The 27,999-nt window shown below is 52.0% G+C and overlaps 10 protein-coding genes across 10 annotated transcripts; 4 read left to right on the plus strand and 6 right to left on the minus strand.

Moving 5' to 3' along the window:
• Positions 1–2,106: 2,106 nt before the first annotated feature.
• TRIVIDRAFT_63143 (uncharacterized protein) lies at positions 2,107–2,607 on the minus strand (the record flags this gene model as incomplete). The annotated part of the gene is made up of 2 exons (XM_014106113.1): positions 2,107–2,416; positions 2,447–2,607. The coding sequence occupies 2 exons, from the start codon at positions 2,605–2,607 to the stop codon at positions 2,107–2,109; spliced, it is 471 nt and encodes a 156-aa protein (XP_013961588.1).
• Positions 2,608–4,027: 1,420 nt separating this feature from the next.
• On the plus strand, positions 4,028–6,124 carry TRIVIDRAFT_34612 (uncharacterized protein; the record flags this gene model as incomplete). The annotated part of the gene is made up of 4 exons (XM_014106114.1): positions 4,028–4,419; positions 4,462–5,173; positions 5,237–5,776; positions 5,840–6,124. Coding segments are annotated over 4 exons (1,929 nt in total), but the record flags the coding sequence as incomplete, so codon positions are not given.
• Positions 6,125–8,238: 2,114 nt separating this feature from the next.
• On the plus strand, positions 8,239–10,931 carry TRIVIDRAFT_73283 (uncharacterized protein; the record flags this gene model as incomplete). Its single annotated transcript, XM_014106115.1, has 3 exons — positions 8,239–8,759; positions 8,938–10,128; positions 10,194–10,931. The coding sequence occupies 3 exons, from the start codon at positions 8,571–8,573 to the stop codon at positions 10,929–10,931; spliced, it is 2,118 nt and encodes a 705-aa protein (XP_013961590.1).
• Positions 10,932–11,116: 185 nt separating this feature from the next.
• On the minus strand, positions 11,117–12,567 carry TRIVIDRAFT_166390 (uncharacterized protein; the record flags this gene model as incomplete). The annotated part of the gene is made up of 2 exons (XM_014106116.1): positions 11,117–11,580; positions 11,644–12,567. The coding sequence occupies one exon, from the start codon at positions 12,420–12,422 to the stop codon at positions 11,658–11,660; it is 765 nt and encodes a 254-aa protein (XP_013961591.1).
• Positions 12,568–14,511: 1,944 nt separating this feature from the next.
• Positions 14,512–15,021, minus strand: TRIVIDRAFT_215128 (uncharacterized protein; the record flags this gene model as incomplete). The annotated part of the gene is made up of 1 exon (XM_014106117.1): positions 14,512–15,021. One exon carries the CDS (start codon positions 14,791–14,793, stop codon positions 14,578–14,580), a length of 216 nt encoding a protein of 71 aa, XP_013961592.1.
• A 770-nt stretch (positions 15,022–15,791) lies between these two features.
• TRIVIDRAFT_73286 (uncharacterized protein) lies at positions 15,792–17,085 on the plus strand (the record flags this gene model as incomplete). The annotated part of the gene is made up of 2 exons (XM_014106233.1): positions 15,792–16,149; positions 16,269–17,085. The coding sequence occupies 2 exons, from the start codon at positions 15,999–16,001 to the stop codon at positions 16,940–16,942; spliced, it is 825 nt and encodes a 274-aa protein (XP_013961708.1).
• A 49-nt stretch (positions 17,086–17,134) lies between these two features.
• TRIVIDRAFT_188253 (uncharacterized protein) lies at positions 17,135–20,093 on the minus strand (the record flags this gene model as incomplete). The annotated part of the gene is made up of 3 exons (XM_014106118.1): positions 17,135–19,495; positions 19,572–19,987; positions 20,072–20,093. 3 exons carry the CDS (start codon positions 20,091–20,093, stop codon positions 17,135–17,137), a joined length of 2,799 nt encoding a protein of 932 aa, XP_013961593.1.
• Positions 20,094–20,884: 791 nt separating this feature from the next.
• On the plus strand, positions 20,885–23,369 carry TRIVIDRAFT_229117 (uncharacterized protein; the record flags this gene model as incomplete). The annotated part of the gene is made up of 1 exon (XM_014106119.1): positions 20,885–23,369. One exon carries the CDS (start codon positions 20,885–20,887, stop codon positions 22,916–22,918), a length of 2,034 nt encoding a protein of 677 aa, XP_013961594.1.
• Positions 23,370–23,910: 541 nt separating this feature from the next.
• On the minus strand, positions 23,911–25,210 carry TRIVIDRAFT_35039 (uncharacterized protein; the record flags this gene model as incomplete). The annotated part of the gene is made up of 3 exons (XM_014106120.1): positions 23,911–24,578; positions 24,763–24,936; positions 25,105–25,210. 3 exons carry the CDS (start codon positions 25,208–25,210, stop codon positions 23,911–23,913), a joined length of 948 nt encoding a protein of 315 aa, XP_013961595.1.
• A 1,848-nt stretch (positions 25,211–27,058) lies between these two features.
• On the minus strand, positions 27,059–27,999 carry TRIVIDRAFT_188255 (uncharacterized protein; the record flags this gene model as incomplete). The annotated part of the gene is made up of 3 exons (XM_014106121.1): positions 27,059–27,473; positions 27,538–27,753; positions 27,836–27,999. 3 exons carry the CDS (start codon positions 27,997–27,999, stop codon positions 27,059–27,061), a joined length of 795 nt encoding a protein of 264 aa, XP_013961596.1.

Raw genomic sequence — 27,999 nt, forward strand, 5'->3', positions numbered from 1 at the left:
TCCAATGTTTGCTTCATGGCCCGTCAATCGTCAGCCTCTGGTTGGAGCAACCGCTGCGCTGAGAGAGGCGCAAATCGCGACCAGCGTTATGCGTGGCTTGGCTAATACCAGGCTACGAATTGACTTTGTCCCCTTTTTTTTCCCAGCTTGTTTCTCCTCCCTCCTCACGGTTTCCCCCGCCCATCTTCCCCTCTTCGGCCTTTACTGTTTCAAGACCATTTTTGGGGGATTCACTAAGGAAAAAGAAAAGAATCGAAAAGAAAAATGCGAAAAATTAACAGGAAAAGGCTGGACAAAGACAGGTACGGGCAATCCAATCATCTGCTGTGGCACAAGCTCTGCTTCCCGCTAAGCCGCAGACCATGTCCTCCCTATGGGTCCCCGGGTTTCAGCGTCCAGTCGGAGGCGATATTGTATGCTTCTCTGGCTTGCGAGGCGTCCCTCTCCCAAGGCTACTCGTATACTCGTTGGGTTGGCATCGAGGTCGGGCAGCACGCAGGCGTCCGTGCTGGTCGTCGTCTGCAGCCGACGTGCGCCCATCTAACCATGACAAGCCTCCCTCCATAGTCCTTGTTCATTCTCGTTCTTGGTGCTGATAGGGCCCCCCTCGTTGCAGTAGTAGCTGCGGCAATCGCATGCCTGCCTTGAGGGGCGGGCTGGGGCTGAACCCATCCTGCGAGATGCCTCTCACAAAGGTCGACGTCGACAGCGACTGTCCCAAGGCTCCAATACATATTGACATACTCGTACAGTATTTAGAATTGACAACAACTCGGTTAAGTCTAGGGCGAGCGTCGCATCAATGCCGCACAGTACAAGAATGAACAGCCGTCCCGTCACCGCTTTGTTCCCCCCCGCGCAAGCTTGGATGCATGCGCTGAGAGGCTTGTGGATACACCATTGGGTGGACAAGATGCGTGCCGAATCAGCGCCAGAACGGTGGCTCCCAAAGCATCACCCAGCAATCGACGGGACAGGAGCGCTTTGGCTGGGCCCCATTCTCCTCCTGTGTGTGTGCCTTGCGGCAGTGGCCAAAGTTTATGATCGCCTGCATTTGTGCCCCAGGACGGATAATGCATGCAGCGCAGCCTCCCAATGAAAGCTCGCCCTGCGATACAACAGCTCCGGTGTGTGGGCTCGAGTGTGCGCTGTTATTATTCTGGCCATGCGAGTGATGCTGGGACGGCTGGTTCTGCTTCCCAACGAATTGCGGACCTCGTCGCTGCCATGCACTCACTCACTCTTCGCAGCCTGCTTTTACGAGCCCCCTCCTTCATCAAATCTCCTGATTCTACGTGCACGCACACACTGATACGGGTACCGGTACGGAGCACACATGCGGCGTCGTACCAGGCGTGCCTCCCGTGCTGCCGCAGTATGCGCCATCGAGGCTGGATGTACTCCGTAGCAGCACAAGTTTTGCTGCTTGTCAACAGTGTGCCAGTCGTCTCGATATCTACAAGAATGCCATCATTGAACTCAGCATTGTGGCGGCGGCTGACACTAGCATAATGTGAAACAAAAGAAACAAACCATGTTGCGGCCGGATCGGCACGCACATCGCACCTGCGCTCGCTGGCTGCCCAGGGCTGGCCATTGAAGTGCTGGTTCCTTGCACAAGTCCTGCTCGTTCATGTTGATAGAGATGACCAAGTGACAAGATTTCAAGAGAAAAGACGTCATGTTATGCGTAGTGGACATCCAAATGACTGATTTTGTAGAAAGTACGCAGCACGGGGTAACAAATTCTTCCTCACGGTGGCGATATTAAATTGGGTAAGATATGATATCATATCGTCAAAACTCGCGCGGGACATGCCCCAAATCGCTCATTTGAACTGCAACGGGGGCTTCAAATTTGCGCAATGGTAGTAGTTAGAAGCACACGTCAACTTGTCAACATGGACTCGTCAAGGTCTTGATCTGGGCGAGGCTCGTCAGTGATTGCGACAAGTTCATGATGGGAGACACGACGTTCGGCTGAAGCCAATGGGCAGCCAGACGGTCCATCAAGGGAGGCTTGCGCCAGGTTCAGCAACTCAACAACAAGCGACTCGGCACCAAGTAGCAACACGCGAGCTCGTACAGTGGTCGCAGTAGATTAGCTCAATGCCCAGGAATCCGGAACTGAGAAATCGTGGCTGAGGCGGGATTGCGACGCAAAGTTGGGTCGGCTAGTGTAACCTTGCTCAGAGAGGCTGGATGAGGGGGATCAAAGGCATTCAAGCATCGTCGTGACGCCGAGTTCCATCGGTTCCACGGCCTTTCCAGGGCGATTGCTGCGTCAAAAGGCCACCGTTGCCGCCGCCTCTTATCGCAATCCATGGCGCCCGGCTTTGATATCCTCGATTTCCAAGCGCAGATTGCTCGCATGGGGTTTGCGACGATAAATAAGGGAGCGGCCTGGCCGGAAGGACTATCGCCTATTAGTAGCTCAGTAGCTTACACTTTAACTGCCGAGCTTACAGCACGGGGCGTCGCGAAAACCAGATCGAAGCGCCGACCGCATTGCTTCAAGACATGTCTCAATCGCGCGTCGAGAGAAAACGCGAGCGCCCTTCTCGTTCCTCGTCCTCGAACCGTCTCCCTTGCCTGAGGCATGTTCATGTTTCAATCCGTTCAGAGTGGGGAGTCAAAGGGCAAAGGGCACTTTAAGTGGCAGCGTCGAGTCACGTGAGCACGTGTTATACTGGTGCAATTTCGCATGGGAGCCCTAACGCGTCTGGGGCGCCTGAATGCGCCGGTCGCAATCTCACTGCTGCGGCGCGAATCCGGTGAGGAAAAATCGAGGCCCGCATCGCTGCAAGATCCAGCAGCCGCTGACACGACTTAGATGCCATCGCCGCCCGCAGGTGCTGCTGTATCTGCGCAAAAGTGAAACTCTGAGGATTTTCGTCATCTCAAGTGAGACGCGACGAGATCGTCCGGGCTCCGCAAACGGACTAGCGGGCCGGTGGTACGTCCTTCTGTGCTACGGACAGCCCCCCCGGAATATCGTCATCTCCGGGACGACAGGCAAATGACGCGACATGTTCGCATGATGGCCCGTGCGCACATGCCGACCCCCAACACCGCGGTAGCTCTCCAAAGCTCCAGCTATGGCTTCCTGCGCTAAAGCGTCTGCAGCGCTTGGGGATAAACAAATAAACATTGGAAAATACAACGCCGGGCCTGGCACTTCTGCCTCACCACCGGCCAATTAATTAAATCCCCCGGAATTCCAGGCACTTCCCCAACCTGCAACCACTGACGACGAACGTCTTGCAGGCGGCGCCTCGTTTTTGTTATTGCTGCCGGTGGACGAGCACTCGTACCAAGCAAGTCCCGTACTGGCGCATATTCCCTGTCCTTGTCGCTATCGCCAATTTCCACCTTGCACCTTCTCTGCAGCTGAGGGGAATTTGACAGACCAGGGCCAGAGTCGAGAGCAACATCTTTTCCAGCTGGGGCGTTTTCCTTCTTCCCCAAATCCACTATCGTCTTTTTTTTTTGTCTCCATTTGTACGAAATACTCATCAAGCTCGCCCCTTTCCCGCTTCTTTTTTTCACCGTGTATGGTCGACAAGCCAAGGCTGTGCTCTGGGTCTTCAATTTGACGTGATTCTGCGTCACCGTCTAATTTGTTCTGATAATCCTTGGGACTCCGTTGTCTCCGAAGTGCGACGCTGGAATCTCGGACGATCCTGGACACCACGCCACGGACAACTTTATTGTATGATATCCCGACGCGGGTCAATCAGTGGGAAGGCTACGCCGCCTTTTCGCCTTGATTCGCATAACTTTATTCGCGCATTCTACCAGATCAGTGTACATTATCCTTAAGGGCTCCAAAGCAAGGCGCAGACGGCCTCTTTCATCATGGACGCACGGGTATGTTGGGACAAAGACAAACAAATAGCTCTTGGTTCTACGTTTTGCACTCTCTTGTGGTTGTTCAAATCACCGCCCCTTTCCTTCCCACCTCTCGTATATCTTGCAGCCCTGGCTCAACCTGTAGTGAGACTGACCTTTCATCTTCGCCATCTAGCCTTTTAGACCGCGCGGCGGCGAGAACATGCAGCAACTTCTTCATCAGCGGCATAAATCAGCAGGAGCGGTCGGCAGCGCTCTGGCGGTCCCTGCAGCTGGATTCAAGGGACTTGCTAAACGTGCTGCCTTTGGTGATGTGACAAACGTGTCTAAGGGCCTGGGAGGGCGTGGTGAGGAGCCCAAGGGTGTCAAAAAGGCCGCCATCTTGTCCACGAATCACGCGTCCGCATCCTTTCTGAATAAGGAAAACGCGGTAAAGACTAGCAAAGATTCCCTCTCGCGACCTGCACAGCGACCCGCAGCTCTGGCAGGCAACAAATCCAAGGCCACGACGACCGAAGCTCGTGCGGAGCCTCTGCAGAAGAAGCCCGCAAGCATTCCCGCAAAACAGTCCGCCTATAAACTCGACATTGATATCCCCCAACTGCACAGCAACACCACCAAGAATGGCCTCACACAAAAGAAGGCCTCGTCCATTCAGGCTGTCCCCGAGACGCATTCGAAGCAACCTCGTCATCATAAGAGCCAGCCGCAGCTCAAACAGCAACAACCAACTCTGCGAAGAACCCAGAGCAAGGCCGAGAAGGGCGAGAAGGCTGAGAAGGTCGAACGCGCTCCCAATGGCCCAGGCATCGCTGAGGTCGATATCGAACCTCTATTAATGCCTGCCTTGATTGAGGAATTCCTGGGAAGCGACGATTCTTACCTAGACTCGCTCAATTTACCGCCTGAGAAGGCCTCCCGTGCAGACGTGAATCACGATGACAGCCATGTTGAAGTGTTGCCGCCCAAGCTCCCAAATATATCCGAGGAACCCGCCATCAATATTGAAAACTACAAGGAGGGCCATACTCTCGCACTCTCCGAAGTTGAGGAATACTGGGACGAAGAGGAAGAGGAATATGACGATCAAGATCAGGGTTACACGACGGCTCATTCGACTCGATCTCGCGATATGACGTTAGGAAACGCCACGACCATTCTCGCCCCACGAGTAACCAGCCGCGTGCAGCGTGAGCTAGACGAAGCCAGAATCGAAGTCGAACAGACCATAACCCCAGAAGAGATTGACGAGGAGATGTGGGATGTCAGCATGGTTGCCGAGTACGGCGAAGAGATTTTCGAGTATTTGAGAGAAATGGAGGTGAGTAGACCAAGTCAGCCATTCCAAGCTTCTCCCTCCTTGATTGCTAAACCCCTCTTGCAGATTAAGATGCTCCCCAACCCCCATTATATGGAAATGCAAACAGAGATCCAGTGGTCTATGCGGACTGTCCTTATGGACTGGTTGGTGCAGGTGCACCATCGCTTCAACCTTTTACCAGAGACGCTCTTCCTTACCGTCAACTACATCGATAGGTTCCTATCGTGCAAGATTGTTTCTATCGGAAAGCTGCAGCTGGTGGGGGCTACAGCCATCCTGGTTGCGTCCAAGTACGAGGAAATCAACTGCCCCTCATTGGACGAGATTGTCTACATGGTGGACGGCGGCTACACAACGGAGGATATCCTAAAGGCTGAGCGCTTTATGCTTAGCATGCTCGGTTTTGAGCTGGGATGGCCAGGCCCCATGAGCTTCTTGCGACGTGTCAGCAAGGCCGATGACTATGATCTCGATACCCGCACTTTGGCTAAATATTTCTTGGAGCTTACTATCATGGATGAGCGGTTTGTGGCCTCGCCTCCGAGCTTTCTCGCTGCCGGCGCGCATTGCCTCTCTAGGCTCATTCTGAACAAGGGCGAATGGGTGAGTTTCTTTATCCCAGCTTTGTAAATTCCCGACAATGATTCACTGACAGGAATTCCACAGACCAAGCGCCACGTTCATTACTCGGGCTATACATGGAGCCAACTCAAATCGTTGGTGACAATGATGATTGAGTGCTGTGAAAACCCCGCCAAGCATCACGGAGCCGTCTTTGAGAAATATCGAGAGAAGAGATTCAAGGAGGCGTCCGTTCAAGTCCAGCACGCCCTCGATGCTGGATTCACGCTTCCACACCATTCGACACCTGTTCGTCGCCTGCAATCAGCCCGCCTTCCAAGTGCCACTGAGCTGCAATACGGGAGCCTTCTCATCCCCATAGAAGGGTGAGAAAGAGGCATTCCGAGCATCTGTCTACTGTGATACCCGTTTTTATGTCACTCCTCATAGCCTTATATCGACGGTCTATGAGGGTGGCTACATGACACCGCTGCACTATGAGATGTAATTCCTTAATACTTTTTGACCCCCGACATTGCTGACTGCGATTTCATTTTTTTGTCTTGTTCTCTTTTTCGGGGATTGCAGGCGATCTTACGAAGCCAATGACACCCACATCACATTCTTGACGAGAATTTTCTTTTCTTTTTGTTTTTCTTCTCTCTTCTTGAGCTATGTTGTTTTACTGTCTGGCGTTGGTGGCTTACTCTGGAACTGGCGGTAATGGATGGACTTATATATACCACTCAGGCGCTGGAGGGGAGATGGGATATTAATGGATAAAGCAAAAAGGAAGGGTCGGCATGGCGCACCAGGGAGGCTATGTGCTGCGCCAAAGCAGGGGAAAGATTCTGGCCTTGATAATACCACATTGAAGAAAGCTGTATGGATTAATACCGCCCTGTTATTTATTTGGGCATTACACTATGGACCCTTTTTTTTCCTTTTCTACCAACCGAAACAAAACTATGAACAGACGGACGCTTGCTGAATTGCTATTGGAGGCTGCGTCTGTAGCGCAGAGGCTACAGTACTACTCCATACTTGAATATATCGTGTTGCTGACCGCCGAATTCACCGTTTATGCACGCAGCTCCGGGCCTCCGGAATGGCCCGGGTCTACGGAACAGGATTTGCTTGCTGGCTTTTGTTAGACTGCATGCTAGATTACTCACTCTGTAGCACTCGATATCGACGGATTTTATCTATTGATAGCAGCAGCAGCAGTAATTACGCACAACTGCGCATGGAGTAGACAGTACCTAGACTAGGAACGGAAGATGGCGTATAAACTATAGTAGATGGCACTTGACAGTTCGCAGCCGGGTGAGGTGACCGGCCCGGGTGGCGGCCGGAAAGCAAATCTGGCCTTCTGGAACGACCAGCCTTTTTCTTGCTGAGGTACCGGTACCTACCTACTTTAACTCCGTGGAGACACTTGGGGGTTTGCACAGTGCATTGGCTTGAGGCCATCTAGGTAGCTCGACTAAATTACGATACAAAAACTGCTTTGGGCGGCTCGTTGAACTCCAGAGTTGGTGGTAGCTGGTACTTGCTGGCGCCGGCTTGGCCGAATCATCTCCGACTGGCCCCGACCCCAGATTTGGTGGGTGCTAGTGCCAAACGAAACACTCATGCTACCGCAGTAATCTTGGAGAATTACGGAGTGTATACGGACCGTTATGGAGTAGATGAACAGCCAGAAGTCGGGGTATCTGGATGAAAGGGAATAGCATCATCAGGCCTGACGTGGGGGCCGCTTTCGGACGGTTGTTGGATGAAATACCTGCCTTAGTACTAAGCTGCAGGATCTGATGTCAGCTGCCTGAGATGCATGTACGTAGTACTTGTACGAGTTCTCGTGCTCGCAACGGCGGAAGTCGGAAAGTACTTGTACCTTCGGGTTGAGGGAAGATGGCGTAATCTACAGAGCAAGGCTTATCACTTACAGTTCTCTTTTGCAATCTGCGATTTTTACGTACGTGCCTTGCTCTATCGTATTTGGTTTTGTTAGGTAGGTACTTACACATCTTTTAATGCCTCAGAGAAGAATCAAGGCAAGTCATGTGGGTGGTTTCCCTTTGTGAAGCACGAGATGCCTAGGCAAGACGCACATATCAGCTGGTGCCCAGAAGCCCTAGAATGGAACCGAGTACCTGGCAAGGCTTAGTCCCCTGGCACAGGCACGCAGTACTGGTACATTTAGCCGTCTTCTGCTCCGTGTGAGGCACAGAGTACTAAACGGGCTCTTTGCTGCTCACGTGGCGCTACAGGAAAGAGACAGCCCGCCTTTTCAGCATCTTCTGACCGCTGTGCAATTTGGCGCTTCAGTGGCGGCCAGGGGGACGACATGGCGCACACAGTACCAGGTACATGCGCCGTCAGGCGGCATCTCGCCAAACCTTGCAGCCGCCCATCCGTCAATTGGCTTCCATCCATCAGGAGTAATATAAAAGTTTTTTTTTTTTTTTTCCCTTCCTCATACTTCTACCAGCCGCTTCCAGCTCGATTCCCTAACGCTTCACTTCTCTCCTTTTCCCCTTTTTCCTTTTTCCTTCTCTTGTTGCTTGATAGACTTAGAAATACAGATAGAGGGGATTCCGGTATAGAGGGGCTTCATCTCCGACATTTTTTCTTCTCTAGGCCCTCAGGCGTTTGCTCTTTTTTGGCGCTTTTTCTCCCCCCCGTCGAACCAGACCCCGATTTTCCCACTTATCCAGCTCCACAGCCTCGCCGTTTCTTCCTTCACAAGAAGCCAACAACTTTTATTCCGCCTTCCCCGCGGGCATTTTCTTGATATTTTTTTGGAGCAGAGATTCGGGTTTGCTACTTCAAGATGGCGAGCGTTTCAACCGTCAAGGAAGCTGTCAAGGAGAGCCTGGTTGGCGGCGAGGAGCCTGCACAGCTCTCGGCGCAAACCAAGGCTCGTTTCAACAGCCATGCGATCAAGGACCCTGAGACGGGCGAGTTGTACCTCGGACCTGACGAGTTTATCAATGCTATTGCGCCCAAGGACGAGGACTATGTGAGTGTGCCATTGAGTTCATGATACTCTTCTTCTCTGCCTTTTTTCCTCCATTCTCTCCTTTTTTCCCCTTCATTTTCTTTGGGGGACCCCTTTTCCTTCTCTGTTGGTCTGAGGATCGGAGTCATATCGGTGCAGTTGCGGGACCAGTGACTAACAGAGCATCGGACGCAAACAGCACAAGATCAAGCGGGAACAGTACTCGATCCTCTTTGGCGTCGCCGACAACAAAGGCACCGGCCGCGTCTCGTTGACGGATTGGAGTGTCTTCGAGAACCTCCTGCTCAAGCCCGACGCCGAATATGAAATTGCCTTCCGACTGTTCGACGTCGACCGCACCGGCATTGTCAAGTACGAAGACTTCAAGCGCCTCTACGAGATCAACAAGGGCCCCGACAACATCCCCTTCGACTGGGACTGCGAATGGGCCAAGCTGTACATTGGCACCAGCAAGAAACGCCACCACCTCAACTATGCGCAGTTCTCACAGATGCTGCGAGGCCTCCAGGGCGAGCGCATTCGACAGGCCTTCCACCGCTTCGACAAGGATGGCGATGGTTACATCAACCCAGAGGACTTTGAGCGCATCATTCGCGAGACGTCGAGACACAAGCTGTCGGACCATCTGCTGAACAACCTGCACACCCTGTGCAACATCTCGGCTAGCAGCAAGGTCTCCTATGCCAACGTGCGAGCCTTCCAGAATATGATTATGGAGATGGACCTTGTCGAGTTGATTTTGCGCCGCGCTGTCTCCAAGACCAAGGATGGCAAGATTACCAGGTCCGAGTTCATGAACGAGGCGTCCGGCCTCACGCGATTCGGACTCTTCACTCCAATGGAGGCCGACATTCTCTTCCACTTCGCTAGCTTGGACGAGCCTTCTGGGCGACTGGGCCTCCGCGACTTTGCCAAGGTCCTGGATCCCTCATGGCGCAACCCCATGTACGACGTTTTGGACTCGGCCGGCCAGGCTGTCGAAAAGGTTGCTTCCAAGAGTGGTGCCGTCTTTCACCAAGTCCTCGAGTCGGCGTACAACTTTGGTCTGGGCAGTGTGGCCGGTGCCTTCGGTGCCTTCATGGTGTACCCCATTGATCTTGTCAAGACTCGCCTGCAGAACCAGCGTGGAGCTCAGCCCGGACAGCGCCTGTACAAGAACTCTATTGACTGCTTCCAAAAGGTGATTCGCAATGAGGGTGTCCGCGGTCTCTACTCTGGTGTTCTGCCTCAGCTGGTTGGTGTTGCACCGGAGAAGGCTATCAAGCTGACGGTCAACGACCTGGTGCGCGGCCGCTTGACCGACAAGCAAGGAAACATTCCCCTGTGGGCCGAGATTGTCGCTGGTGGTACCGCCGGTGGTTGTCAAGTGGTAAGTTGGATGTCTAGCTCTTACTCCAGCCATTATGCGTAACTAACGGGTTTTCTCTTATCTAGGTCTTCACAAACCCTCTCGAGATCGTCAAAATTCGTCTGCAGATTCAGGGTGAGGTCGCCAAGACCGTTGAGGGCACACCTAAGCGATCGGCCATGTGGATTGTCCGCAACCTCGGTCTCATGGGCCTGTACAAGGGTGCGTCTGCTTGTCTGCTGCGAGACGTTCCCTTCTCAGCCATCTATTTCCCCACGTACAGCCATCTCAAGAAGGACTTCTTTGGCGAATCACCGACCAAGAAGCTGGGTGTCCTGCAGCTTCTGACTGCTGGTGCTATTGCCGGTATGCCTGCGGCCTACTTGACGACACCCTGCGATGTCATCAAGACGCGTCTCCAGGTCGAAGCTCGCAAGGGCGAGGCCACATACAACGGACTGCGACACTGCGCTCAGACCATCTGGAAGGAGGAGGGCTTCAAGGCCTTCTTCAAGGGTGGACCGGCTCGTATTTTCCGATCATCGCCCCAGTTCGGTTTCACTCTGGCCGCATATGAGGTGCTCCAGACTCTGCTGCCCATGCCCGGAACGGCACAGAAGGACAAGGTGCATGTCGGCATGAGTGATGCTCTGTCTACGCTGAAGTCAAAGCAGCTGGACTCTAGCCCCTTTGCCCGCAGCAGAAACGCGCTGAAGATCATTCTCGACCTTGACGAGGACTTTGGCAAGGTTAAGCTGCCCAACGAGAAGGGATGGAGATCGCTGCCCAAGATCATTGGTGGCGGTGGCCAAGCTGCGCAATAAGAAGATAATGACGACATGAGGCGGGAAGTCAGAAAGAGGAACGAAGAAGAAAAAGAAAAGAAAAGACGTGCATCGTCAAAATTACACTCGAGGGGAGCAATGTAAGATTTCTCTCCGATGATACGATGCATCAGAATAGGCGTTTGGGTAAAATACTGCATCACAAAAGGGGCGAGTTGTTTGCATACTTGCTTCTAATTTTTTTCCTATTCTACCTTTCCGTTTTTCAAACCCTTTTATTCCCTTGTGTTTCTATCAACACGAACCCGAACCGTTTGTACCCAGAAAACAGAAGAAAGAAGGAAAAAGAAGACCATGAGGGATATAGAAGAGAGTTAAGGACAAAAGGATATCTTGCGAAAACAGAGAGGACATGACGCTTGTTGTGATTCTTTCTTGGTTTGCCTATGCGGCTGTTTTTTTTTTTCCTCTGTCGAAATGTATGAGATGACCCTTAGACCTAGACACGGGAAACGGACTAGAGGGGGCTGGATGGCCAAGACAAAAAGAAAAAGAGGACTTTGTTTGGAGGAAGAGCTTTAGAGGACTTTGATTTCGAAGAGAGAGAGGTGGTGTTTTGATGGGTAGATGTATAGCGATACCTAGTTTTCAACGCAACATAAAAGTGTTTTTGTTTTCTTTGCCCCTACTTTCCAACATGTTAGTCAATTGCCATTCTGCGACAAATGAATCGACAGGGGAATTCCCATACCTAGGTATGCATATCTACTCTTGCTTCTCGATCTGGGGTATTGATGATTTGACGAGACTTGCGTGTCCGCTCCAGATGTGCGCCCAGGGAGAGTCTGCTTCCGGCTCATAAGGGGCAACTTCAGCTCCCATGGGACTCGTCATGGCATTGACCAACCAGGCAATGTAGTGTTCGAAACCAGTGGTGCTGCCGCTGATGTAGACGGTCTTGACGCCTCGCACCGCGTCAAACACGGCCAGGTTGTTGCAATCGACACCCAGGAACATGGACTGGACGAGGTCGATGGAAAGCTCGTCGAGCCCAGAGAAGGACTCTGCGGCAGCCTTGCGGTCGAACTGCAGGGGCAGGTCGAGGCGGACCTGGATGTGGAAGCGGTGGATCAGGGGCACGAGAGTCTTGGCCTCTCGCAGGGGAGGATACCAGTTGCGCAGGCGAGGGAACGTCGCGAGCAGGGTCGGGTGGGCGACGAACATGTTTGACGAGTAGAGGAAGGGCGTGGCCTCCCAGTTGATTTGGCGGTTGGCGAGGAGGATTGCGGGATAGACGTGGGAGGGGGCTGTGGCAGAGGAGGAGAGGTGGTGATGGGAGGAGGATTTTGAGTGCGGCGGGATGGAGAGGAGGTGGTCGTAGATTTGGAAGCGGAGCTCCAGGGGGAGGGACATGAAGCCGACTTTTTGTGTTGATGATGAGGGTGATGGCATCTCTGCTGGTGCTGATGTGGTAGGGGCAGCCATTGGGGAGCTCCGTTTTAGTGTTTCGAAGTAGCTGAGGTGGTTCATTGTGTAAGTTAGTGTAAGTGGTGTTGGATGGTATATGTGACGATGGGTGTAATCGAGTTTGATGGCACGAAGTATTTCTGGTGGCCAAGTATATATCACAGAGAGTAGATTATAAAGATGTAAGTAATTCTTTGGTATGGTTCTAAGCAAAGGAGTATACTACAAGAACAAAACCCAAAGGGAGGCAATGCTTATTTAAATCACTTCTCGCCAGCAACTCATGCTCCCAGCAATAGAGTTAGCCTGCCCGTACATCGGAACCCACAAATTTAAAAAAAAAAAACGGCGTGTTCACACCGTGAGCCTCACACGTCGATGCCGAGAAAGCCAAAAAGGAAATAACACAAAAAGAAAAAAGGGATGTCCACCATATCCGGGTGGCAGCGCCGGTGAGTCGGCACTAGGCCTACCAAGAAGGGGAAGTCCAGCCAATGGAAAAACGCCGAGCCAAAGGAGGTGTAAGAGGGAAGACCAAAAAAATAAACGAATGAACAGTCAAGGATTCAGCCCGTTTGATTGAATTGGATGGGATGGATGGGGACAAGGGCACGTCACCGGCATTGAGAAGCGAACGAAGAGAGAAACGTTGAAACGGGCTTCGGGTCGGCCGTTTGGGCGGCGGGATGCATGGATGTCGGTTTTGGCTAGAGTGGGAGTGGCGTTGTTTTCTAGGGGTCCGGTCGGATGTTGTTTACATGCCTTAGTGGCATGCGGCGGGTGCTAGCCTGGCCCGATTCTGACGATGAAGAGGTGGCTAGGGTGATGCGATGATGGCTGATGCCGGGGGGTTGGTGGTTGTGATGATTGTGATGAGGGCTGTGTTTTGTGCTGCATGGTTACGTCGTGCGTGGGTTGAGAGGGAGCCGTTGGTTTTGATTTGACGAGAGTTGAGCTGTGGTTTTATGTTTTGTTTTATTTCATTTTATTTTTTGCTGGATTAATATTGCGTGTAAGCACAAGGGGATAATTAGGCATCATTGAGTTGATGTTGGTTGGTTGTGAGTGAGTGAGTGATATCATATACCTCTGTTTTGCAAGTCTGCTGGTGGCGACATGGACATGCCTTTTTGGGCGCTCACCAGTTCACGCCATGGATGCTGCTGCCCGACATGAGGAATCTCCGCCGATAGGGTTCACGGGTTGCTTACTGGGATGAGACTGATCTGAGCACTGCTGACTTTGCTTGTCAGATGCCAGTGCAAGTGAAAGTCTATACTGAAGCTTCACTATGTGCCTATCTCATGTAAGCCTCTTAAAGATGACTCGGGGACCCAGCGTCCGCAAAGCATAAAACGGGCAATTGTTCCGCAAATAGGCAGGGCTGCTTTTACTGATAGGAGTAATATCGTATCGTACCTAATAGTATCGTACGTATACATGGCCTGGTCAACTATATCGTGCATTGCATGGATGCATCTTGGCAGCTGGAAGCCACAGCCAGCCACTTCTCGCAACAACATGGCAATACAGGCACCTACGTACATAGTCTTGATTAGTTCGCATCGACAGCTCATCCCTCGATCTGCCTTGGGCATTCAGCCTTTCCTAGCCAGCCACCGAAGCCACAAAGGCGGAAAGCCTTCAATCAGAAAGGATCCAGCACTACTGCATCAGAGCTGCCAAACCACGAGCTGAACCAGCGGCCTCAAGCATCTACGCGCCCTCATTCGTCGGCTAACAGCACTTGTACGCATCCAGATGATGAGCTCAATGCTGCCGGGATCTGGCCCGGTGTCCACCCCAACAAGCACAGAAGAAGAAACACTGTATCATGATGGTGCTATGTTCTTAATGGAACTGACTAGTATAGTTCCAAGCCATGGATCTGCGACAACAACCGTCGTCCGATCACGCCAAGCCTCACACCATTGCCACTCCCGCTGATAGCGAATATCTCGGAAATGGTGGAGCGACAAGGAGACGCTGGCGGGAAAAAACGCGAGATACGCGTGCATGCACGCACGATGCCTGGCCTTGTTGAATGCCGAGGATAAAAAGGGGCAGCGGAATGTAACGCAAAAAAAGCTTTTCTCTTTTTTTTTTCCATCTTTCTTCTTTTCCTAGGATGTTTTGATATCGTTCCGTGTGGTCCGAACTGTAGCCGGTACATGCGAGCTGCAGGAGTTTGTCTGCTTACAAGGGCAGATACTGCTTGTTACATGTACATGGATGGGCAGTAGGGAGCCTCGAATCCAGGACAAAGGAGAATTTTCTCGGTGATCCGATTCCGAAGATGATGTGCCCGGGGCTTTCGGATGGATGGATGGGTGGGTATTTGAGTTGTACAGGAATGAGCGAGCGATGAAATCAGACGAATGACTCGATGAGTCTTGACATGGCGGTGACTGACAGTTGTCGATATCATGGCCATGACGGGCAGTCGAGATTGGTCTTTTTTGATGGTGATGTGAACACGGGCTGCCTTTTCAGCTTCCAATATCCTTTTTATTCCCGTCCGTCACCAACTGCCGTTGGGATGGCCATGTTGCCAAGCTTGGATGCGGTCATTCGCGTAAACACTTATCGTTGATGGTGAAGCTTTTGTGTAACTACCTACCTATGATAGCATGAATACTCTACATGGACATGGTAAAATGGTAAGATTGCTGGGCATGTGCACGGACTATGGCTATGATGCTCTATTTTGTTGAATTGGCCGTATCGGGTCTCCGGTGAGATTTGATAAGGCGCAATTCCATAACCTTCAACTACGTCGATACTAGGACATGTCATGTTTATATCTAAACTTTTGCGCCAAGTCTGCCACCAGTTTATGATGCTGTTTCGAAAAAACCCAAATCAAGCCACCAACTCACGATACTCAGGTACTGTGATGAGAGTGCTATTTATAACACATCAGTCCGTCAGAATGGCGGCATTGGATATATTTTATACTGTATGCGTCTTTCCAGCATCTCATGCAAAGCCTTCCAATTGTTTTATACTGCTTCTAGGTTAGGTCATCTTGTCTCAGTACGCAGACTTATACGAGGTACTTCTATAGCCTGTCATGATACGAACTCCTACACTATAAAACCTAGAATACTCAGGTACCTCCTCCAGAATACAAGTACCTACTACTGGCGCACTAGCTCATTGAAGCTCGAAATGATGCAATCGCGCCTGCTGTCGCAATCCCATCCCATCGCATCGCATCGCGCAAACCAATTAAAAAAAAAAAAGAGCAGGCGCGCACAAAGTACCGCTCCATACTCCCAAGCTGTAATCGGTACATCGTAGCTTCTGCCCAAACACAAGGCCACGGGACTTTGTCATCCCTCCATCCTCGCACCTGATTTCAAACCTCAACTTCAACCTCACCCCTCGAAACCTCCAATCTTTCCTTCCCCCTGTTGAAGCTCTTCTTCGCGAAAAAGGAGATCGAGATTCCCGGAATCCGATACCGAAAAAGCTTCGTCGCCTCTCTGCAATTGTTAAAAAAAAACGCCGCTGCCGGACCGATCCAGGACGGTGGCTTGCAGTACCTACTTCGGCGCCTCGATACAACCTCCAGGGCCGCCGTCATCGCAATCGGCAACACCGCTTGGAATCGGAACTGAAAGGGCCAGAGAAACCATGGGCGCATTCCTGCCCTTGCTTTCCGCCTTCTTTGGCTGGGTCTACACAATCGCCTGGAGCCTCTCCTTTTACCCCCAGCCGCTGCTCAACTGGCAGCGCGGGTCCACGTCTGGCACCACGGCCGACTTCCCTACCATTAACATCATCGGTATGTTGTTCCAAGGGCACGCGGCTCACATCATCATATCCATGCCCATCTACAGACATCCTCACCTCAATTGTTACGAGTAACTTTTCCTTCGCGCTTACCTTCTTCCTTCCGGCCAGGTTTCGCTGCCTACTTCGTGTCCAACGTCGCCCTCTACTACTCCCCCGTCGTGCGTAGTCAATACGCTGCCCGCCATGATGGCTTGGTCCCGACCGTCGCCTTCAACGACATCACGTTTGCGCTGCACGCCCTTGTCCTCAGCATCATCACCGCTTCGCAGTATCTCCTCCGCCCGCTCTGGGGCTTCGAGCCTAGCCCCGGCACTCGTCCCAGCCGCTTCGTCTCCGGCATCATCGCTGGCTCCGCGCTGGGCGTCCTCATCACCTGCCTCATTGTGAGCGCGACACCGTCTGGAAACCCGGCCACCGACTGGTGCGAGCTAGATATTGTCTACGCCGTCGGCTATATCAAGATCTTGGTCACGCTGGTCAAGTACACGCCTCAGATCCTCGCAAACTACCGTAACAAGAGCACGCGTGGCTGGAGCATCTGGCAGATCTTGCTAGATGTACTCGGAGGAGTCTTGAGCTTGGCCCAGCTTGGCATCGATAGCTACCTGCAACACAACTGGGCTGGTATTACGGGCAACCCGGTGAAGCTGGCGCTTGGCAACTGCAGCTTGGTCTTTGACACCATCTTCATCGCTCAGCACTACGTCCTCTACCGAGGCAAGGAGGGCAGCGACGAGGAACAGAGACTTCTTCCCGATGAAGAGAGAAGGCACCATGATTAGACTAGATCCAGACTACACCATTTTGATTGCAGGCTAGATTTTGCGAGGTGCCTTTAACACAGGCGCCGCCTGATACCCACTGGGCAGGAGTTAAGAGGCTGGCTGCCTACAGTAAATTTTCCATAATATCCATTGTCTATAAAGATCTACGGAGTTGGGGTATTCGTTCTATCGTGTCACACAGGCGCTGCTCTATATTACAAAGTTGATAACTTTTCCCCCGTCCACTGGGATCGTCCTCCTGGCCGACCGCACATTGTATTTCCCTTCACCAAACCGACTCCTTCCGTCCTCCGTCTCCAGAATCGCATCCACCAGCCAGTCGCGCAGCGCATCGCCCTGCAAGTCGCTGGGCGGGCGCGGGATCGTCACCGTAGCGCGCAGCTTGCCGTTGATCTGCACAGCGCACTTGATATGCACCGCCTGCAGCATCGGCAAGCTGCCATCTTGCACGGGGAAGCCGGCCGTCTTGAAGATGGAGCCCTCGGACGGGTGGAGAAGGCTCCAGCATTCCTCCGCAAAGGCGGGCGTGATGGGTGCCATGAGGCGGACAATGGCGTCTGCCGTCTGCCTCCTGATGCCTTGGTCCGCTTGCTTATGCTGAACAAGCTCGTTGGTGAGCGTCATGAGATCCGACACGACCGTGTTGAGCGCATAAATCTTTTCGTAGCCCCGCGTGATGGATTCAATCTTGTTCTGCGTCTCGCGCCAGAGCGCCGTCTCGGAATCCCACTTTGACAGCTTCTCCTTGTCGTTGCTCGGGGGCGAGCCTCGTGTAGCAAAGTATTCCTTTGCTGACAGGGCCTCCTCCGGCGACTTGGCCAGCGCGACCACCTGATCGTGGAGTTTCTGCAACCAACGAGTGACGCCGGTAATCTTGGATTCGTCCCAGTTGAGGACATCTGCGACGGGCGCCTGGAAGAGCATGTGCGCCCGGGTTGGATCAACGCCGTATTTGGATGTGAAATCGGTGGGGTCAACTCCGTTATGCTTCGACTTGGACATCTTCTCAAAGGCCACTGTGGCAGGGGCTCCTGTGGCCACGACGATGGGATTCAACGGATCTGCTAGGTCTACCTCATTAGGCTTGAGGAACTTGCCCGACTCGGGATCGATGTAAGTCCTGCCATGGACCATGCCCTGGGTAATCAGACGCTTGAATGGCTCGGCAGATGGGGCATCTGCTTCAGAGTAGTGAGGAAGTAGTGACGTAGTGGCTAGGAACTTGAAGATGAAGCGGGAATATAGCAAGTGAAGAATGGCATGCTCAACGCCTCCAATATAGATGTCCACGGGCAGAGCTTTGGCAGCCTCGGGCGAGAAGAGCTGGTCCGGGTTTTGGGGATCGGCAAACCGAGCGTAATACCAACTTGAATCGACAAAAGTGTCCATGGTATCGGTGTCTCTCCGAGCCGGGCCGCTACATTTGGGGCACTCAGTCTCGACAAAGTCGGGAGCTGATTCCAGCGCATTGCCCGCCTTACCTTGCGCCCAGTGGTTGTCCACCTCGGGGAGCAGAACGGGCAGCTGCTCGTCTGGTACGGGGACAGTGCCGCAGGAATCGCAGTGGATGATGGGTATGGGAGCGCCCCAGTACCGCTGGCGACTGATGAGCCAATCTCTCAATCGCCATTTCGTGGTAGGCTTGGCGAGCTCCGCGCCTTCGAGCATACGGACCATCATATCGCCCGCTTCCTTGGAGTGCTTGCCCTGGTAGATGCCACTGTGCTCTGTCATGTAACCATGCTCAATGAATGGTTCATTCTCCAACACTGTGGTAGACTCGTCCTCAGATGCGGCCAACACCATTCGAATGGGTTGGTCGACGTTGTGCTCTCGCCAAAATGCGTGATCTCGGGTATCGTGGCCAGGCACGCCCATGACTGCCCCTTCGCCATAGTCACCCAACACATAGGAGGCCACATAGATGGGCAACGACTCCTTGGTGGCGTCTGGCGTGTTCTCATGGAAGGCTAGAGGGTTGATGCCCCGAATGTGAGGTAACAGATATCCGACTTTGGAGTCCGGAGGCAGTCCAGGGAGGGTGTCGAGAAACGCTTGCAGCTCCGGATCATGTTTTGCTAGCTGGGCCACCACGGGATGATTGGAGGCGAGGGCAAGATACTGAACCCCGAATAACGTGTCGGGCCGGGTCGTAAACACCTCGAGGGCGGTGTCAATCTTGGCCCTACCGAGAGCCAAGAGGGGAAACTTGACCAAAGCACCGGTCGACTTTCCCAGCCAGTTCCTCTGCTGAGAAATAACATGATCGGGCCAAGCACCGTCTTTGGCCAAGCTATCGAGCTCTTTCAGGAGCTCCTCGCTGAACTCAGATATACGAAAGAACCATTGCTTCAATTTCCGTTTTTCGACCTTGGCGCCTGATCTCCACGAGAATCCGTTTGCATCTACCTGTTCGTTTGCCAGTACTGTCTTGTCCACCGGGTCATAGTTGACCTCAGCTTCAGCCTGATATGCCAACCCGCGTTCGTGAAGCATCAAGAACAGCTTTTGCGTGTGCTTGTAGAAATCCGGGTCGCAAGTTGTCAATTCCTAAATATAGGTTTCTTTTTAGCTCAATTCTAGCTATACTGGCCGTAGTTGCAAGGCTTCATTAAATAATACTTACCCGCGACCAGTCCCAGCTGCCATTCATCACGTCAAGTTGGCTCTTCATTTTGGTAATGTTGCTTTTGGTCCAGCCATCAGGCGGAACGCCCCTCTCTAGAGCGGCATTCTCAGCGGGCAGGCCAAAGGCATCCCAGCCCATTGGCAGCAGAACCTTGTCGCCTTTGAGGGTGTGATATCGGGCAATCACATCGGCAATGGTGTACACCCGGAGGTGGCCAAGATGCAGGGTGCCGCTGGGATACGGGAACATGGGCAAGATGTAGCTGTGCTTTTGGTTCTCCGACAAAGCAGCGGCATGAGGTTCGCCATTCGTAGGATCTTGGTCCCAGACCTGGCGCCATTTCTTGTCCAGGGCAACAAGATCTACTGCATACCCTCTCCGGGCCAGTCGGCGCGGGTCGAGTCGCGTGAGGGCTGATGGCCGATTTATCGCCCCATGAGCACCGGCTGCTATATATCGGCGGCAAGGAGCCAGGCCGGCTCCTCTGAGGCTCATACGGCTTCCATGAAGCATATGCATTATGGTACTGTCATATTGCGGAGCCAAGAGTCCCGCAGAAGTCTTTGTGGTTGAGCAGAGGCAATGGGTGGAGGAAGAGAAGAAAGTGTGTCATGCAGCTGGATGGTTCGATGCCGAGATGCAATCGCCCGGAACTTTTTTCTGGGCCAGCGGTTGATATCGGAGCTCGCCAAGTGCTCTACAGTCACAGGCGCCTCTACAGTGCAGTGCAGTGCAGTGGAGTGCAGTAGACGGCGTCATAGCGATAGCGATAGCGAAACCTTGGGCTCCAGCGACAACGGACCAACCCCGCCATTGCTGCTATTCATTGAGAGCTGCCCCGCCACCTTGCGACAGCGGCAACGCAAACCTTTCTGCTTATTTGTCTAGAGACCTCGACTGTCTCGCTTGGGTCAATTGACGCCTCTCTCTGGGCATCTGCCGCTGCGCTACTGGTGTTTCATCGGCTTGCAGCATACCTACATCTTGTTCAATTGGCTGCATCTGCATCTCCATCTCCGGCACTTCACAGCTCTCTTCGGCAGGAAAAACTAGCTGCGAGATAGCGCGACCCGACCGGCAAACAGACTTCAAGGGGGATCCTCATCAATCCCGCAGCGAGCCGTTATCGAGCGTATCATCAGCCAGAAAACGGGTCACGCGCCGGCCTAACCCGACAATCATCAATCGACTCCTCCTCCGGATTTGAATTCTTTCTGCTTTACGTTCTTGTATCGACATAGAGCGCTCGCTCGAACCGACGCCAACAATCTTGCAGGGCAGCATTTGGGCCTCATTTGTACCCAGCCAACATGGACACGGACAGGATCACCGATAAAATTGCGGCGCTGCCGGCCGATGGGGAGTACTTCTCCCTCGAGTTCTTCCCGCCCAAGACGGCGATGGGATTTGCCAACCTGCGAGTTCGTCTTCAGCGAATGGAGCGAGCCCTGCGACCTCTCTTCGTCAACGTCACCTGGGGGGCTGGCGGCTCAACATCGCAAAAGTCGCTTGAGCTTGCCGAGCTGTGCCAGCGCGAGATCGGCCTCACCACATGTCTCCATCTCACATGTACCAATATGAGCCAGGCCCTGATTGACCAGGCGCTGGAAGATGCGAGAGCACTGGGAATCCGCAACATTCTCGCCTTGCGAGGCGATCCGCCCCGCGCCGAGTACCGAGACGCCGACGAGCCGGACCAGGCTGCCTCAGAGGAGTTCACATGGGCAATTGATCTTGTCAAGTATATCCGCAAGAAATATGGCAGCTACTTTTGCATTGGAGTTGCCGCGTATCCAGAGGGCCATGGCGACGGTAGCCACCCCGAAGGCCAGAGCTTTGAACACGATCTCCCCTATCTCGTCGAGAAAGTCCAGGCTGGAGCGGACTTCATAATGACCCAGCTCTTCTTCGACATTGAGGCGTACGAAAAGTTCGAGACAACTCTGAGAAACCACCCAAGCGGCGCTTTTAAAACGATACCCATCTTGCCAGGCCTGATGCCAATTCAAAGCTATGCAATGATCAAACGAACGGCAAAGCTGAGTCATGCCAAGATACCAGAGGAGATCATGGCCCGCCTCAACGCCGTCAAGGGAGACGATGGAGAAGTCAAGATGGTTGGAGTTGATATCCTCAGTGAGCTGGTTGAGCAGATCAGAGAGATCAAGAGCAGGACTCCGGGGCCCAAGGGCTTTCATTTCTATACGCTCAACCTCGAAAAGTCAATCTCCTTCATCCTTGAGAGAACCAAGTTGATTCCCGACGAGGCCGAAGACGAAGAAGCCGTCATCGATGAGACTGCAGTCGGAGCGGCAGCGCAGTTGACGGTACCAAAGATCAGCGTCAATGGCAATGTGCCGCCTCGCTCGTCCAGCCACGCACGCACGGGTAGGAGACAGTCTTCTGTGGGCTCAGACCCCCATAATCGAGTCATCGTTGGCAGGGCCGCCACACACCCTGAGTGGGAGGCAACAAGCACTGAGGCCGGTATTCCCGCCGAAAGTGTCAACACTCGTGCAAACACATTGGCCATTTCTGAAGGCGAGGGCTCTCTTGGCCGTGAGGCGACTTGGGATGACTTCCCCAACGGCCGATTTGGTGACGCCCGCTCGCCCGCTTACGGAGAGATTGACGGCTACGGCGTAAGCATCCACATGTCCGTTACGCAGGCCGTTTCTCTTTGGGGTCACCCAAAGGTTGCCAGTGACATCAATGACATCTTTGTGAGACACATCAGAGGAGAGATTTCTGCTATCCCATGGAGTGAAGAAGACCTGCTCCCCGAGTCCTCCATCATCAAGGCCAAGCTCGAGGCTATGAACAGAAAGGGCTGGTGGACTGTTGCCTCTCAGCCCGCTGTCAATGGCTTGCTCTCGTCGGATCCCACATTTGGATGGGGTCCATCTTCTGGATTCGTGTTCCAGAAGTCATTCGTAGAGTTCTTCCTCCCATCTGCAGACTGGAAGATTCTCTACGACAAACTCACCTCTTCCGAGGTCGAAGAAGTGGTGTGCTTCTACGCCAGCAATGCCAAAGGCGACTTCGTCTCATCCGATGCCACCGGAGGTTCCGGCCGAGCTGCCATGAGCGCGAGCACGAATGCCGTGACGTGGGGAGTGTTCCCCGGCAAAGAAATTGTTACACCAACCATCATCGAAGAGGTCAGCTTCCGCGCCTGGAGCGAGGAGGCGTTTGATATTTGGGCCGAGTGGGCAAAGGTGTATGGACGGGGATCGGACAGCCAGAAACTCCTGGACGAGATTAGAGAGGACCGCTGGCTTGTGAACATCATCCACCATGACTACGTGGACACGGATGCTCTGTGGAGGTTGTTGACCAACTGAGATGCAGTCGAGGCTTGTTAGCTATGTTTTGGAGTGAGGCAATGGATATAGGCGCTGGCAATTGTGAAGAGAAAGAACTAAATACCACGAAAAGCATCATCATTCAAATCTTTAAAGAGAGGGAGGTAGGGGCCCATTAATCAACTTGTTCATCGGAAATACAAGAGACGAGAGTTTACAATCTCTTCATGCCTCAGATCAACTCTAGCAACCAAAGAAAAACGAAATGAAAGAAAACCCAATTTTTTTTTTTTTAGATAAATTCTTTGAGACACGCAGGGTTCCAATTTACTGGGTCAGACTGCTCTCGCTGTCGAATTTTCTGATGTTCACTTTATATTCACATCACGATCTGCTGAATTCTCATGTAAAAGCACAGTGATTTTGGTTTTCAGACGTTTGGTCATAGTTTGACGTATGTAAAGATCAAAGTACTGAATTCTTTTCTATCATTCCCCTCGTCGTCTTTTCCTCTTGTCCTCCGAAAGTAGAGAGCACTATAAAAAATGAAAAGAAAAAGAAGAACAATATATAACTCAAATCAACCAGTCTTCCCTTGTTGTCCTTTGATAAAGGCAAAGAATGTAATGACGAATCTGAGATGTAAATAAAAGCAAATTTGTTAAAAAGAGTATGTGCTCATACGATAACCGTGCTAGCAAAGGGGGAAAAGGGCAAAAGAAAATACCAGGACATGAAAATGGAGAAACGCGCAAGTCTCTGGGGGAAAACGAGTCAAAAGCAAAGTTCCTTTCCTCCGCCAACGCCGTGCATGCGCAATCATGGTCGCAATACCTGTCCCTTCATATAGGTAACTGCCAGATTCCGGTTGTCAAATATCAATCATCTCATCCATACGAGGATTTTTCTTCTTCTTCTTCTTTTTTTTTGTGTTCCTTTTTGAGAGGATAATCGTCCACTTGCGATTCCGAGTAGTGAAACTTGTGAAGTGGAAAGCAGAAAGAGAGCGTCCCTCCTCATCCTCTCATTCTCTAAATCTCACCGTCACCCAGAATGTCATCGGCATCATTCATAGCGAACGATTGCGAGCCATAATGAGCAGAGGGTGGATAACTGAGCGCAGGAGGTCCAGTGTTCATGCCAATCACCGGCCTGCTGGTGAATGAGCCATAGGCAGGTTGAGTCGGCACACTGGCAGGGGCGAAAGCAGAGGCAAAGTGACCGGCCGGGGCTTCAGTCTCGGGTTGGGAATCGCTAGCATCGAGCAGCGCAGAAGCTTCAGCGATCGTAGCGGTGGCTTTGGCTGCAGCTCTGCGACCTGGAGTCCCGTTCCTCTGGCCCGGGAAGGCTCCAGTCTTGGGCTTCTTGGTGGGCGTGTCCTCGTGCTCGCTCCAGTTGTCAATGTCGGCAATGTCGTCCTCCTCCTCTTCGGACGAAGCTCGCTTGATATTGTCTACCTTGCGGGTGCGCTTTCGGCCAGTGCCAGTGCCAGTGCCAGTTCGGCTTCCAGTGGCCCGGGCGGCGGTGGGCTTGGATGGCGTAGAGACGAGGCTGCCGCCGCCTGAGCCAAGGTTGAGGCAGTTGGCAACATCGCCGCCATCACTTTCGACCTTTCGGAGGATGTCGGCGTCCTTTTTGAATCCACGGAACTGGAACTGAATACCGTCCGGGGTAGACTGTCCAAAGTATTTGGCGATATCTGTAGAGGTCATATCAGCTCTGTTCTTGAGAAAAAGTAATGAACGACATGACGATATCCAAATTACAACAGAAAGAAAATGATGTGGATTGAAAACAAAATGGGTTGTTATAAAGGGGAATTCTGAGTGTGAAAGATCCGACCGTTCGGAATTGCGAGTCAAGCGTCGGGGATCAAAGCATACTGTTCTTTTCCACAGCTTCCTGAGTAGCGGGAAGATCTCCGTCCTGGCAGATATTCTTGGGATCGAATCCCTGGTTGCGTCCCTCACGAATGATTACAGACTGCGCCCTGAGACGGCGGAATCGGTGATTCAGAGCGTGCTCAGTCATGTCGGATCCATAGCAAGCAGCAATTTCTGGGACGAAGCGTCAACCTTCGCCCCAATAAAAACAACAATGAGATGAAACATGGCAGATGAAGCAGAAAAAAGACATCTTATTCCAGAAATTGCAATCATAGAATGGGGGAGGGAAAAGTGGCCAACAGCACCGTGATAAGAGGAAGAAAAGAAACAGTTGCTTACCTTTGTAGTTCCACTTCACTTCAGGGTGAGCCGCGACGATGGCGCGTACCATACGGGCTTGGGCCTCGTAGGTTTTGTAATTGGCTTTGGAGCTTGCGGCAGGCATTTCGATCTTAATATTTTCTGGCGAAGAGATCAATGTTAGCGTCGAGAAGAGGCGATGGCGATATCAAATCGACAGACGGCCAAGTTTGTTGACACCGCAAATGGAATCTGCTAAACAATTCCGACGGAATAGAGATTGAACTGCGCAAAGCAACGATCCTTCCTGTTGTTGGGGATAGGCGAGGGCAAAATGCAAGAGACGACAGTGGTGTACTAGGGTATCTGCATCAAGAGAACCTTGCGGGCAGATGCGTGAAGGAAGAGAAGAGATGGGAAGAGGCAGAGCTGAAGAGATGTTTAATTATGCAGATGGAGGGAGCAGCAGCCGAGTCACCTGACTTGTGCAGGAAGATGAAAATGAGGTGACAAGAGGGCAATGGCCAAAGTGACTGGGAGGTGAATCTGGTTGGGGGGGAGAAGGTTGCCAGCTGGCAGAGGGCTGTCAAGCACAAGGTGAGCAGATGATGAATCCAAGGGTGGAATTCAACGAAGCTGACAAAGCATCTACTTGGTAGATAGAATAGATCTGATATTCAGCAATGAAAATGGGGAAAAATAGGCGTGGTGGTTGAGGTTCAAGATTAGAGATGATGGAGGTGGTGATTGAGGTGGAGATGTTAGATTTGAGACGCGATATCAAAAGGAAACGGCGTACCAAGAAACAAAGCCTTTCTTAGCTAGGCAATGACTCGTATTAGGATTGAAACCCGCTGAGGGCTTGAATAAGAAAAATAATCCGATTTGCGGATGAAAAAGATTAAATGGTATGGGTATAAAGACTTGAAGACCAAGGTAGCTAATTAGTATATGATTGGGATATCTCGTATAAAGAGAATACATAGCAACATACCTGTATACTTGGCAAGCATTCGACAGCTCAACAATGGGAATCCGGTGTATGAGCTCCAATGCTGACAGGGATAAAGCGACTTCACGCCGAATTGTCTATTGAGTGACAGCAATCCTGGTGAATCTTAGATCGGCATCAATTAGCTTCTTCCTAGGCCAGAATGAACAATACAATGTATTTTACAATCGTATCGGGCATGAAATAGGGCCTGATATACTAACCAGATGGAAAAAAAGAGAAGAAGAAAAAAAAAAAAAAAAAGACTGGCGAGAAATGAGTGAATGGAAGTTGTATGCTTACAGGTCAAGGTTCACCGTAGATATGATACCTTGGATGGACAACTAGTACATTCGCGTTCTCCTTTACGAGACGGCGTCGCGAACCGCGATTAGCCCCGGCCCCAACAGTGCCGAATGAGGAAAAAGAAAAAAGGCAAGGCTATACCAGGCTATTGATTCCGTCTTCGATGCTGTATACGACGCCTCTGCACTAGGCAATTACTCGATGTACTCCGGATGTACTCCGTATATGTTGGATGCGACAGGTTTCTCCCCTGCCAGAGGCGACGAGAAAGTCGGGGGGCTGGGCGACTCTCCTGGGAATTTGGTGCATGGCGCATAAGGAGTGACTTTGGCGCTGAAATCGCATCGATCAAAAATCGACATGTAAGCACAATTGGACACCAAATATAGCACAAAGAAAATGTATCGTGTACTTTACTGTCGATTTTATGTCGATTTTTATTCTTCTTGGTGCTTTTTATGCTGTGCTTTTGTATTCACTTTCAGCTACACGGTATCTCTATATCTCAGCCTAACACTCTCTACCAAGTAGCGACTCAACACAGCAATCATGACGAGATGTAAATGGGTGAAATATATTCTAGTCATAATTCTATGTAGAGGTAATACAGGTATGTTCACGCCCATTCTATCACCAGCACCAGCCATGAGAGTCATTAACATTAATCTATTATATCCAAGTTTAACAGCCCGGCGTCTATTTCCAGCCCATATCTTGGGACGAAATGTCTTGCAGCGGATGGCCCTTGATGGTAGCATCTTTGCCCTCTCCATAGAAAAAATACTGGATTCCGAGGAAGCAGTCGCAGCAAGCCTGGAAGATGCCACACATCTTGAATGCCAGCGGGATCTCGGACGTGGCCGTAAAGAACCAGTAAATCTTCATGGCGTCTCCTCCGATCCAACTGGCAAGCACGGACACCCGGAAGCCCTTGCAAGACTTGGACTGCGCATTGGCGATGATCTGCGGGATCGGAAGGATGGCTTCGACGGAGAGGCCGATGATTCCGACTAGTTCGGAATACGTGGGATAATAGCCAGGCGTCATGCTGGACACGACAACCTCGCCAGCGAGCAAGCCAATGAAGAGGTAGACGATGAATTGCCAATATCTGCCGTGCTGGTTAGCTTTTCCGATACTTGCAGGCACTAGTTTCCTCATCGGTGAGACTCAACGGCTTCGGCGATCTCCATTGCCAGAAGTTATATGGCCTTTGAGTAAAGAGACCCTCTGGAGGGGTGGCAAACGGCAGGCCAGCCTCCCCGCCCTTGTTTGACGGCGCAGGCCGGTGATCAAGGGCAATCTTGAGGAGCGCTACTTGCATTCCTACCATGATCAGGGATTGTATCAACAAGCTCGCATCGAATCGTGCGCCGGGCCAGTAGAAGATCCTATTCCCCCTCTCTATGTTAGACATGTGCACCGGATCTGTCGGCCAAGAGGCCATGAACCAGTTCGCGCAAGAAGACACACCTGAACAGAGATGCGACGAGCATAATCAGGGGAATATCGAGAGAGAAGCCTGCGCTGGTCTTCTTGCGCTGCATTGAGATGGCCTGGTCGCCATAGGAGATGATGGGTGAGAGAATAAGGAACAGCGGCGCAATATAGCCCGTCAACGTCGCGAGCCAATTCAT

This window comes from Trichoderma virens (genome assembly GCF_000170995.1).
Source record: "Trichoderma virens Gv29-8 chromosome Unknown TRIVIscaffold_1, whole genome shotgun sequence".
Taxonomy (NCBI): domain Eukaryota; kingdom Fungi; phylum Ascomycota; class Sordariomycetes; order Hypocreales; family Hypocreaceae; genus Trichoderma; species Trichoderma virens.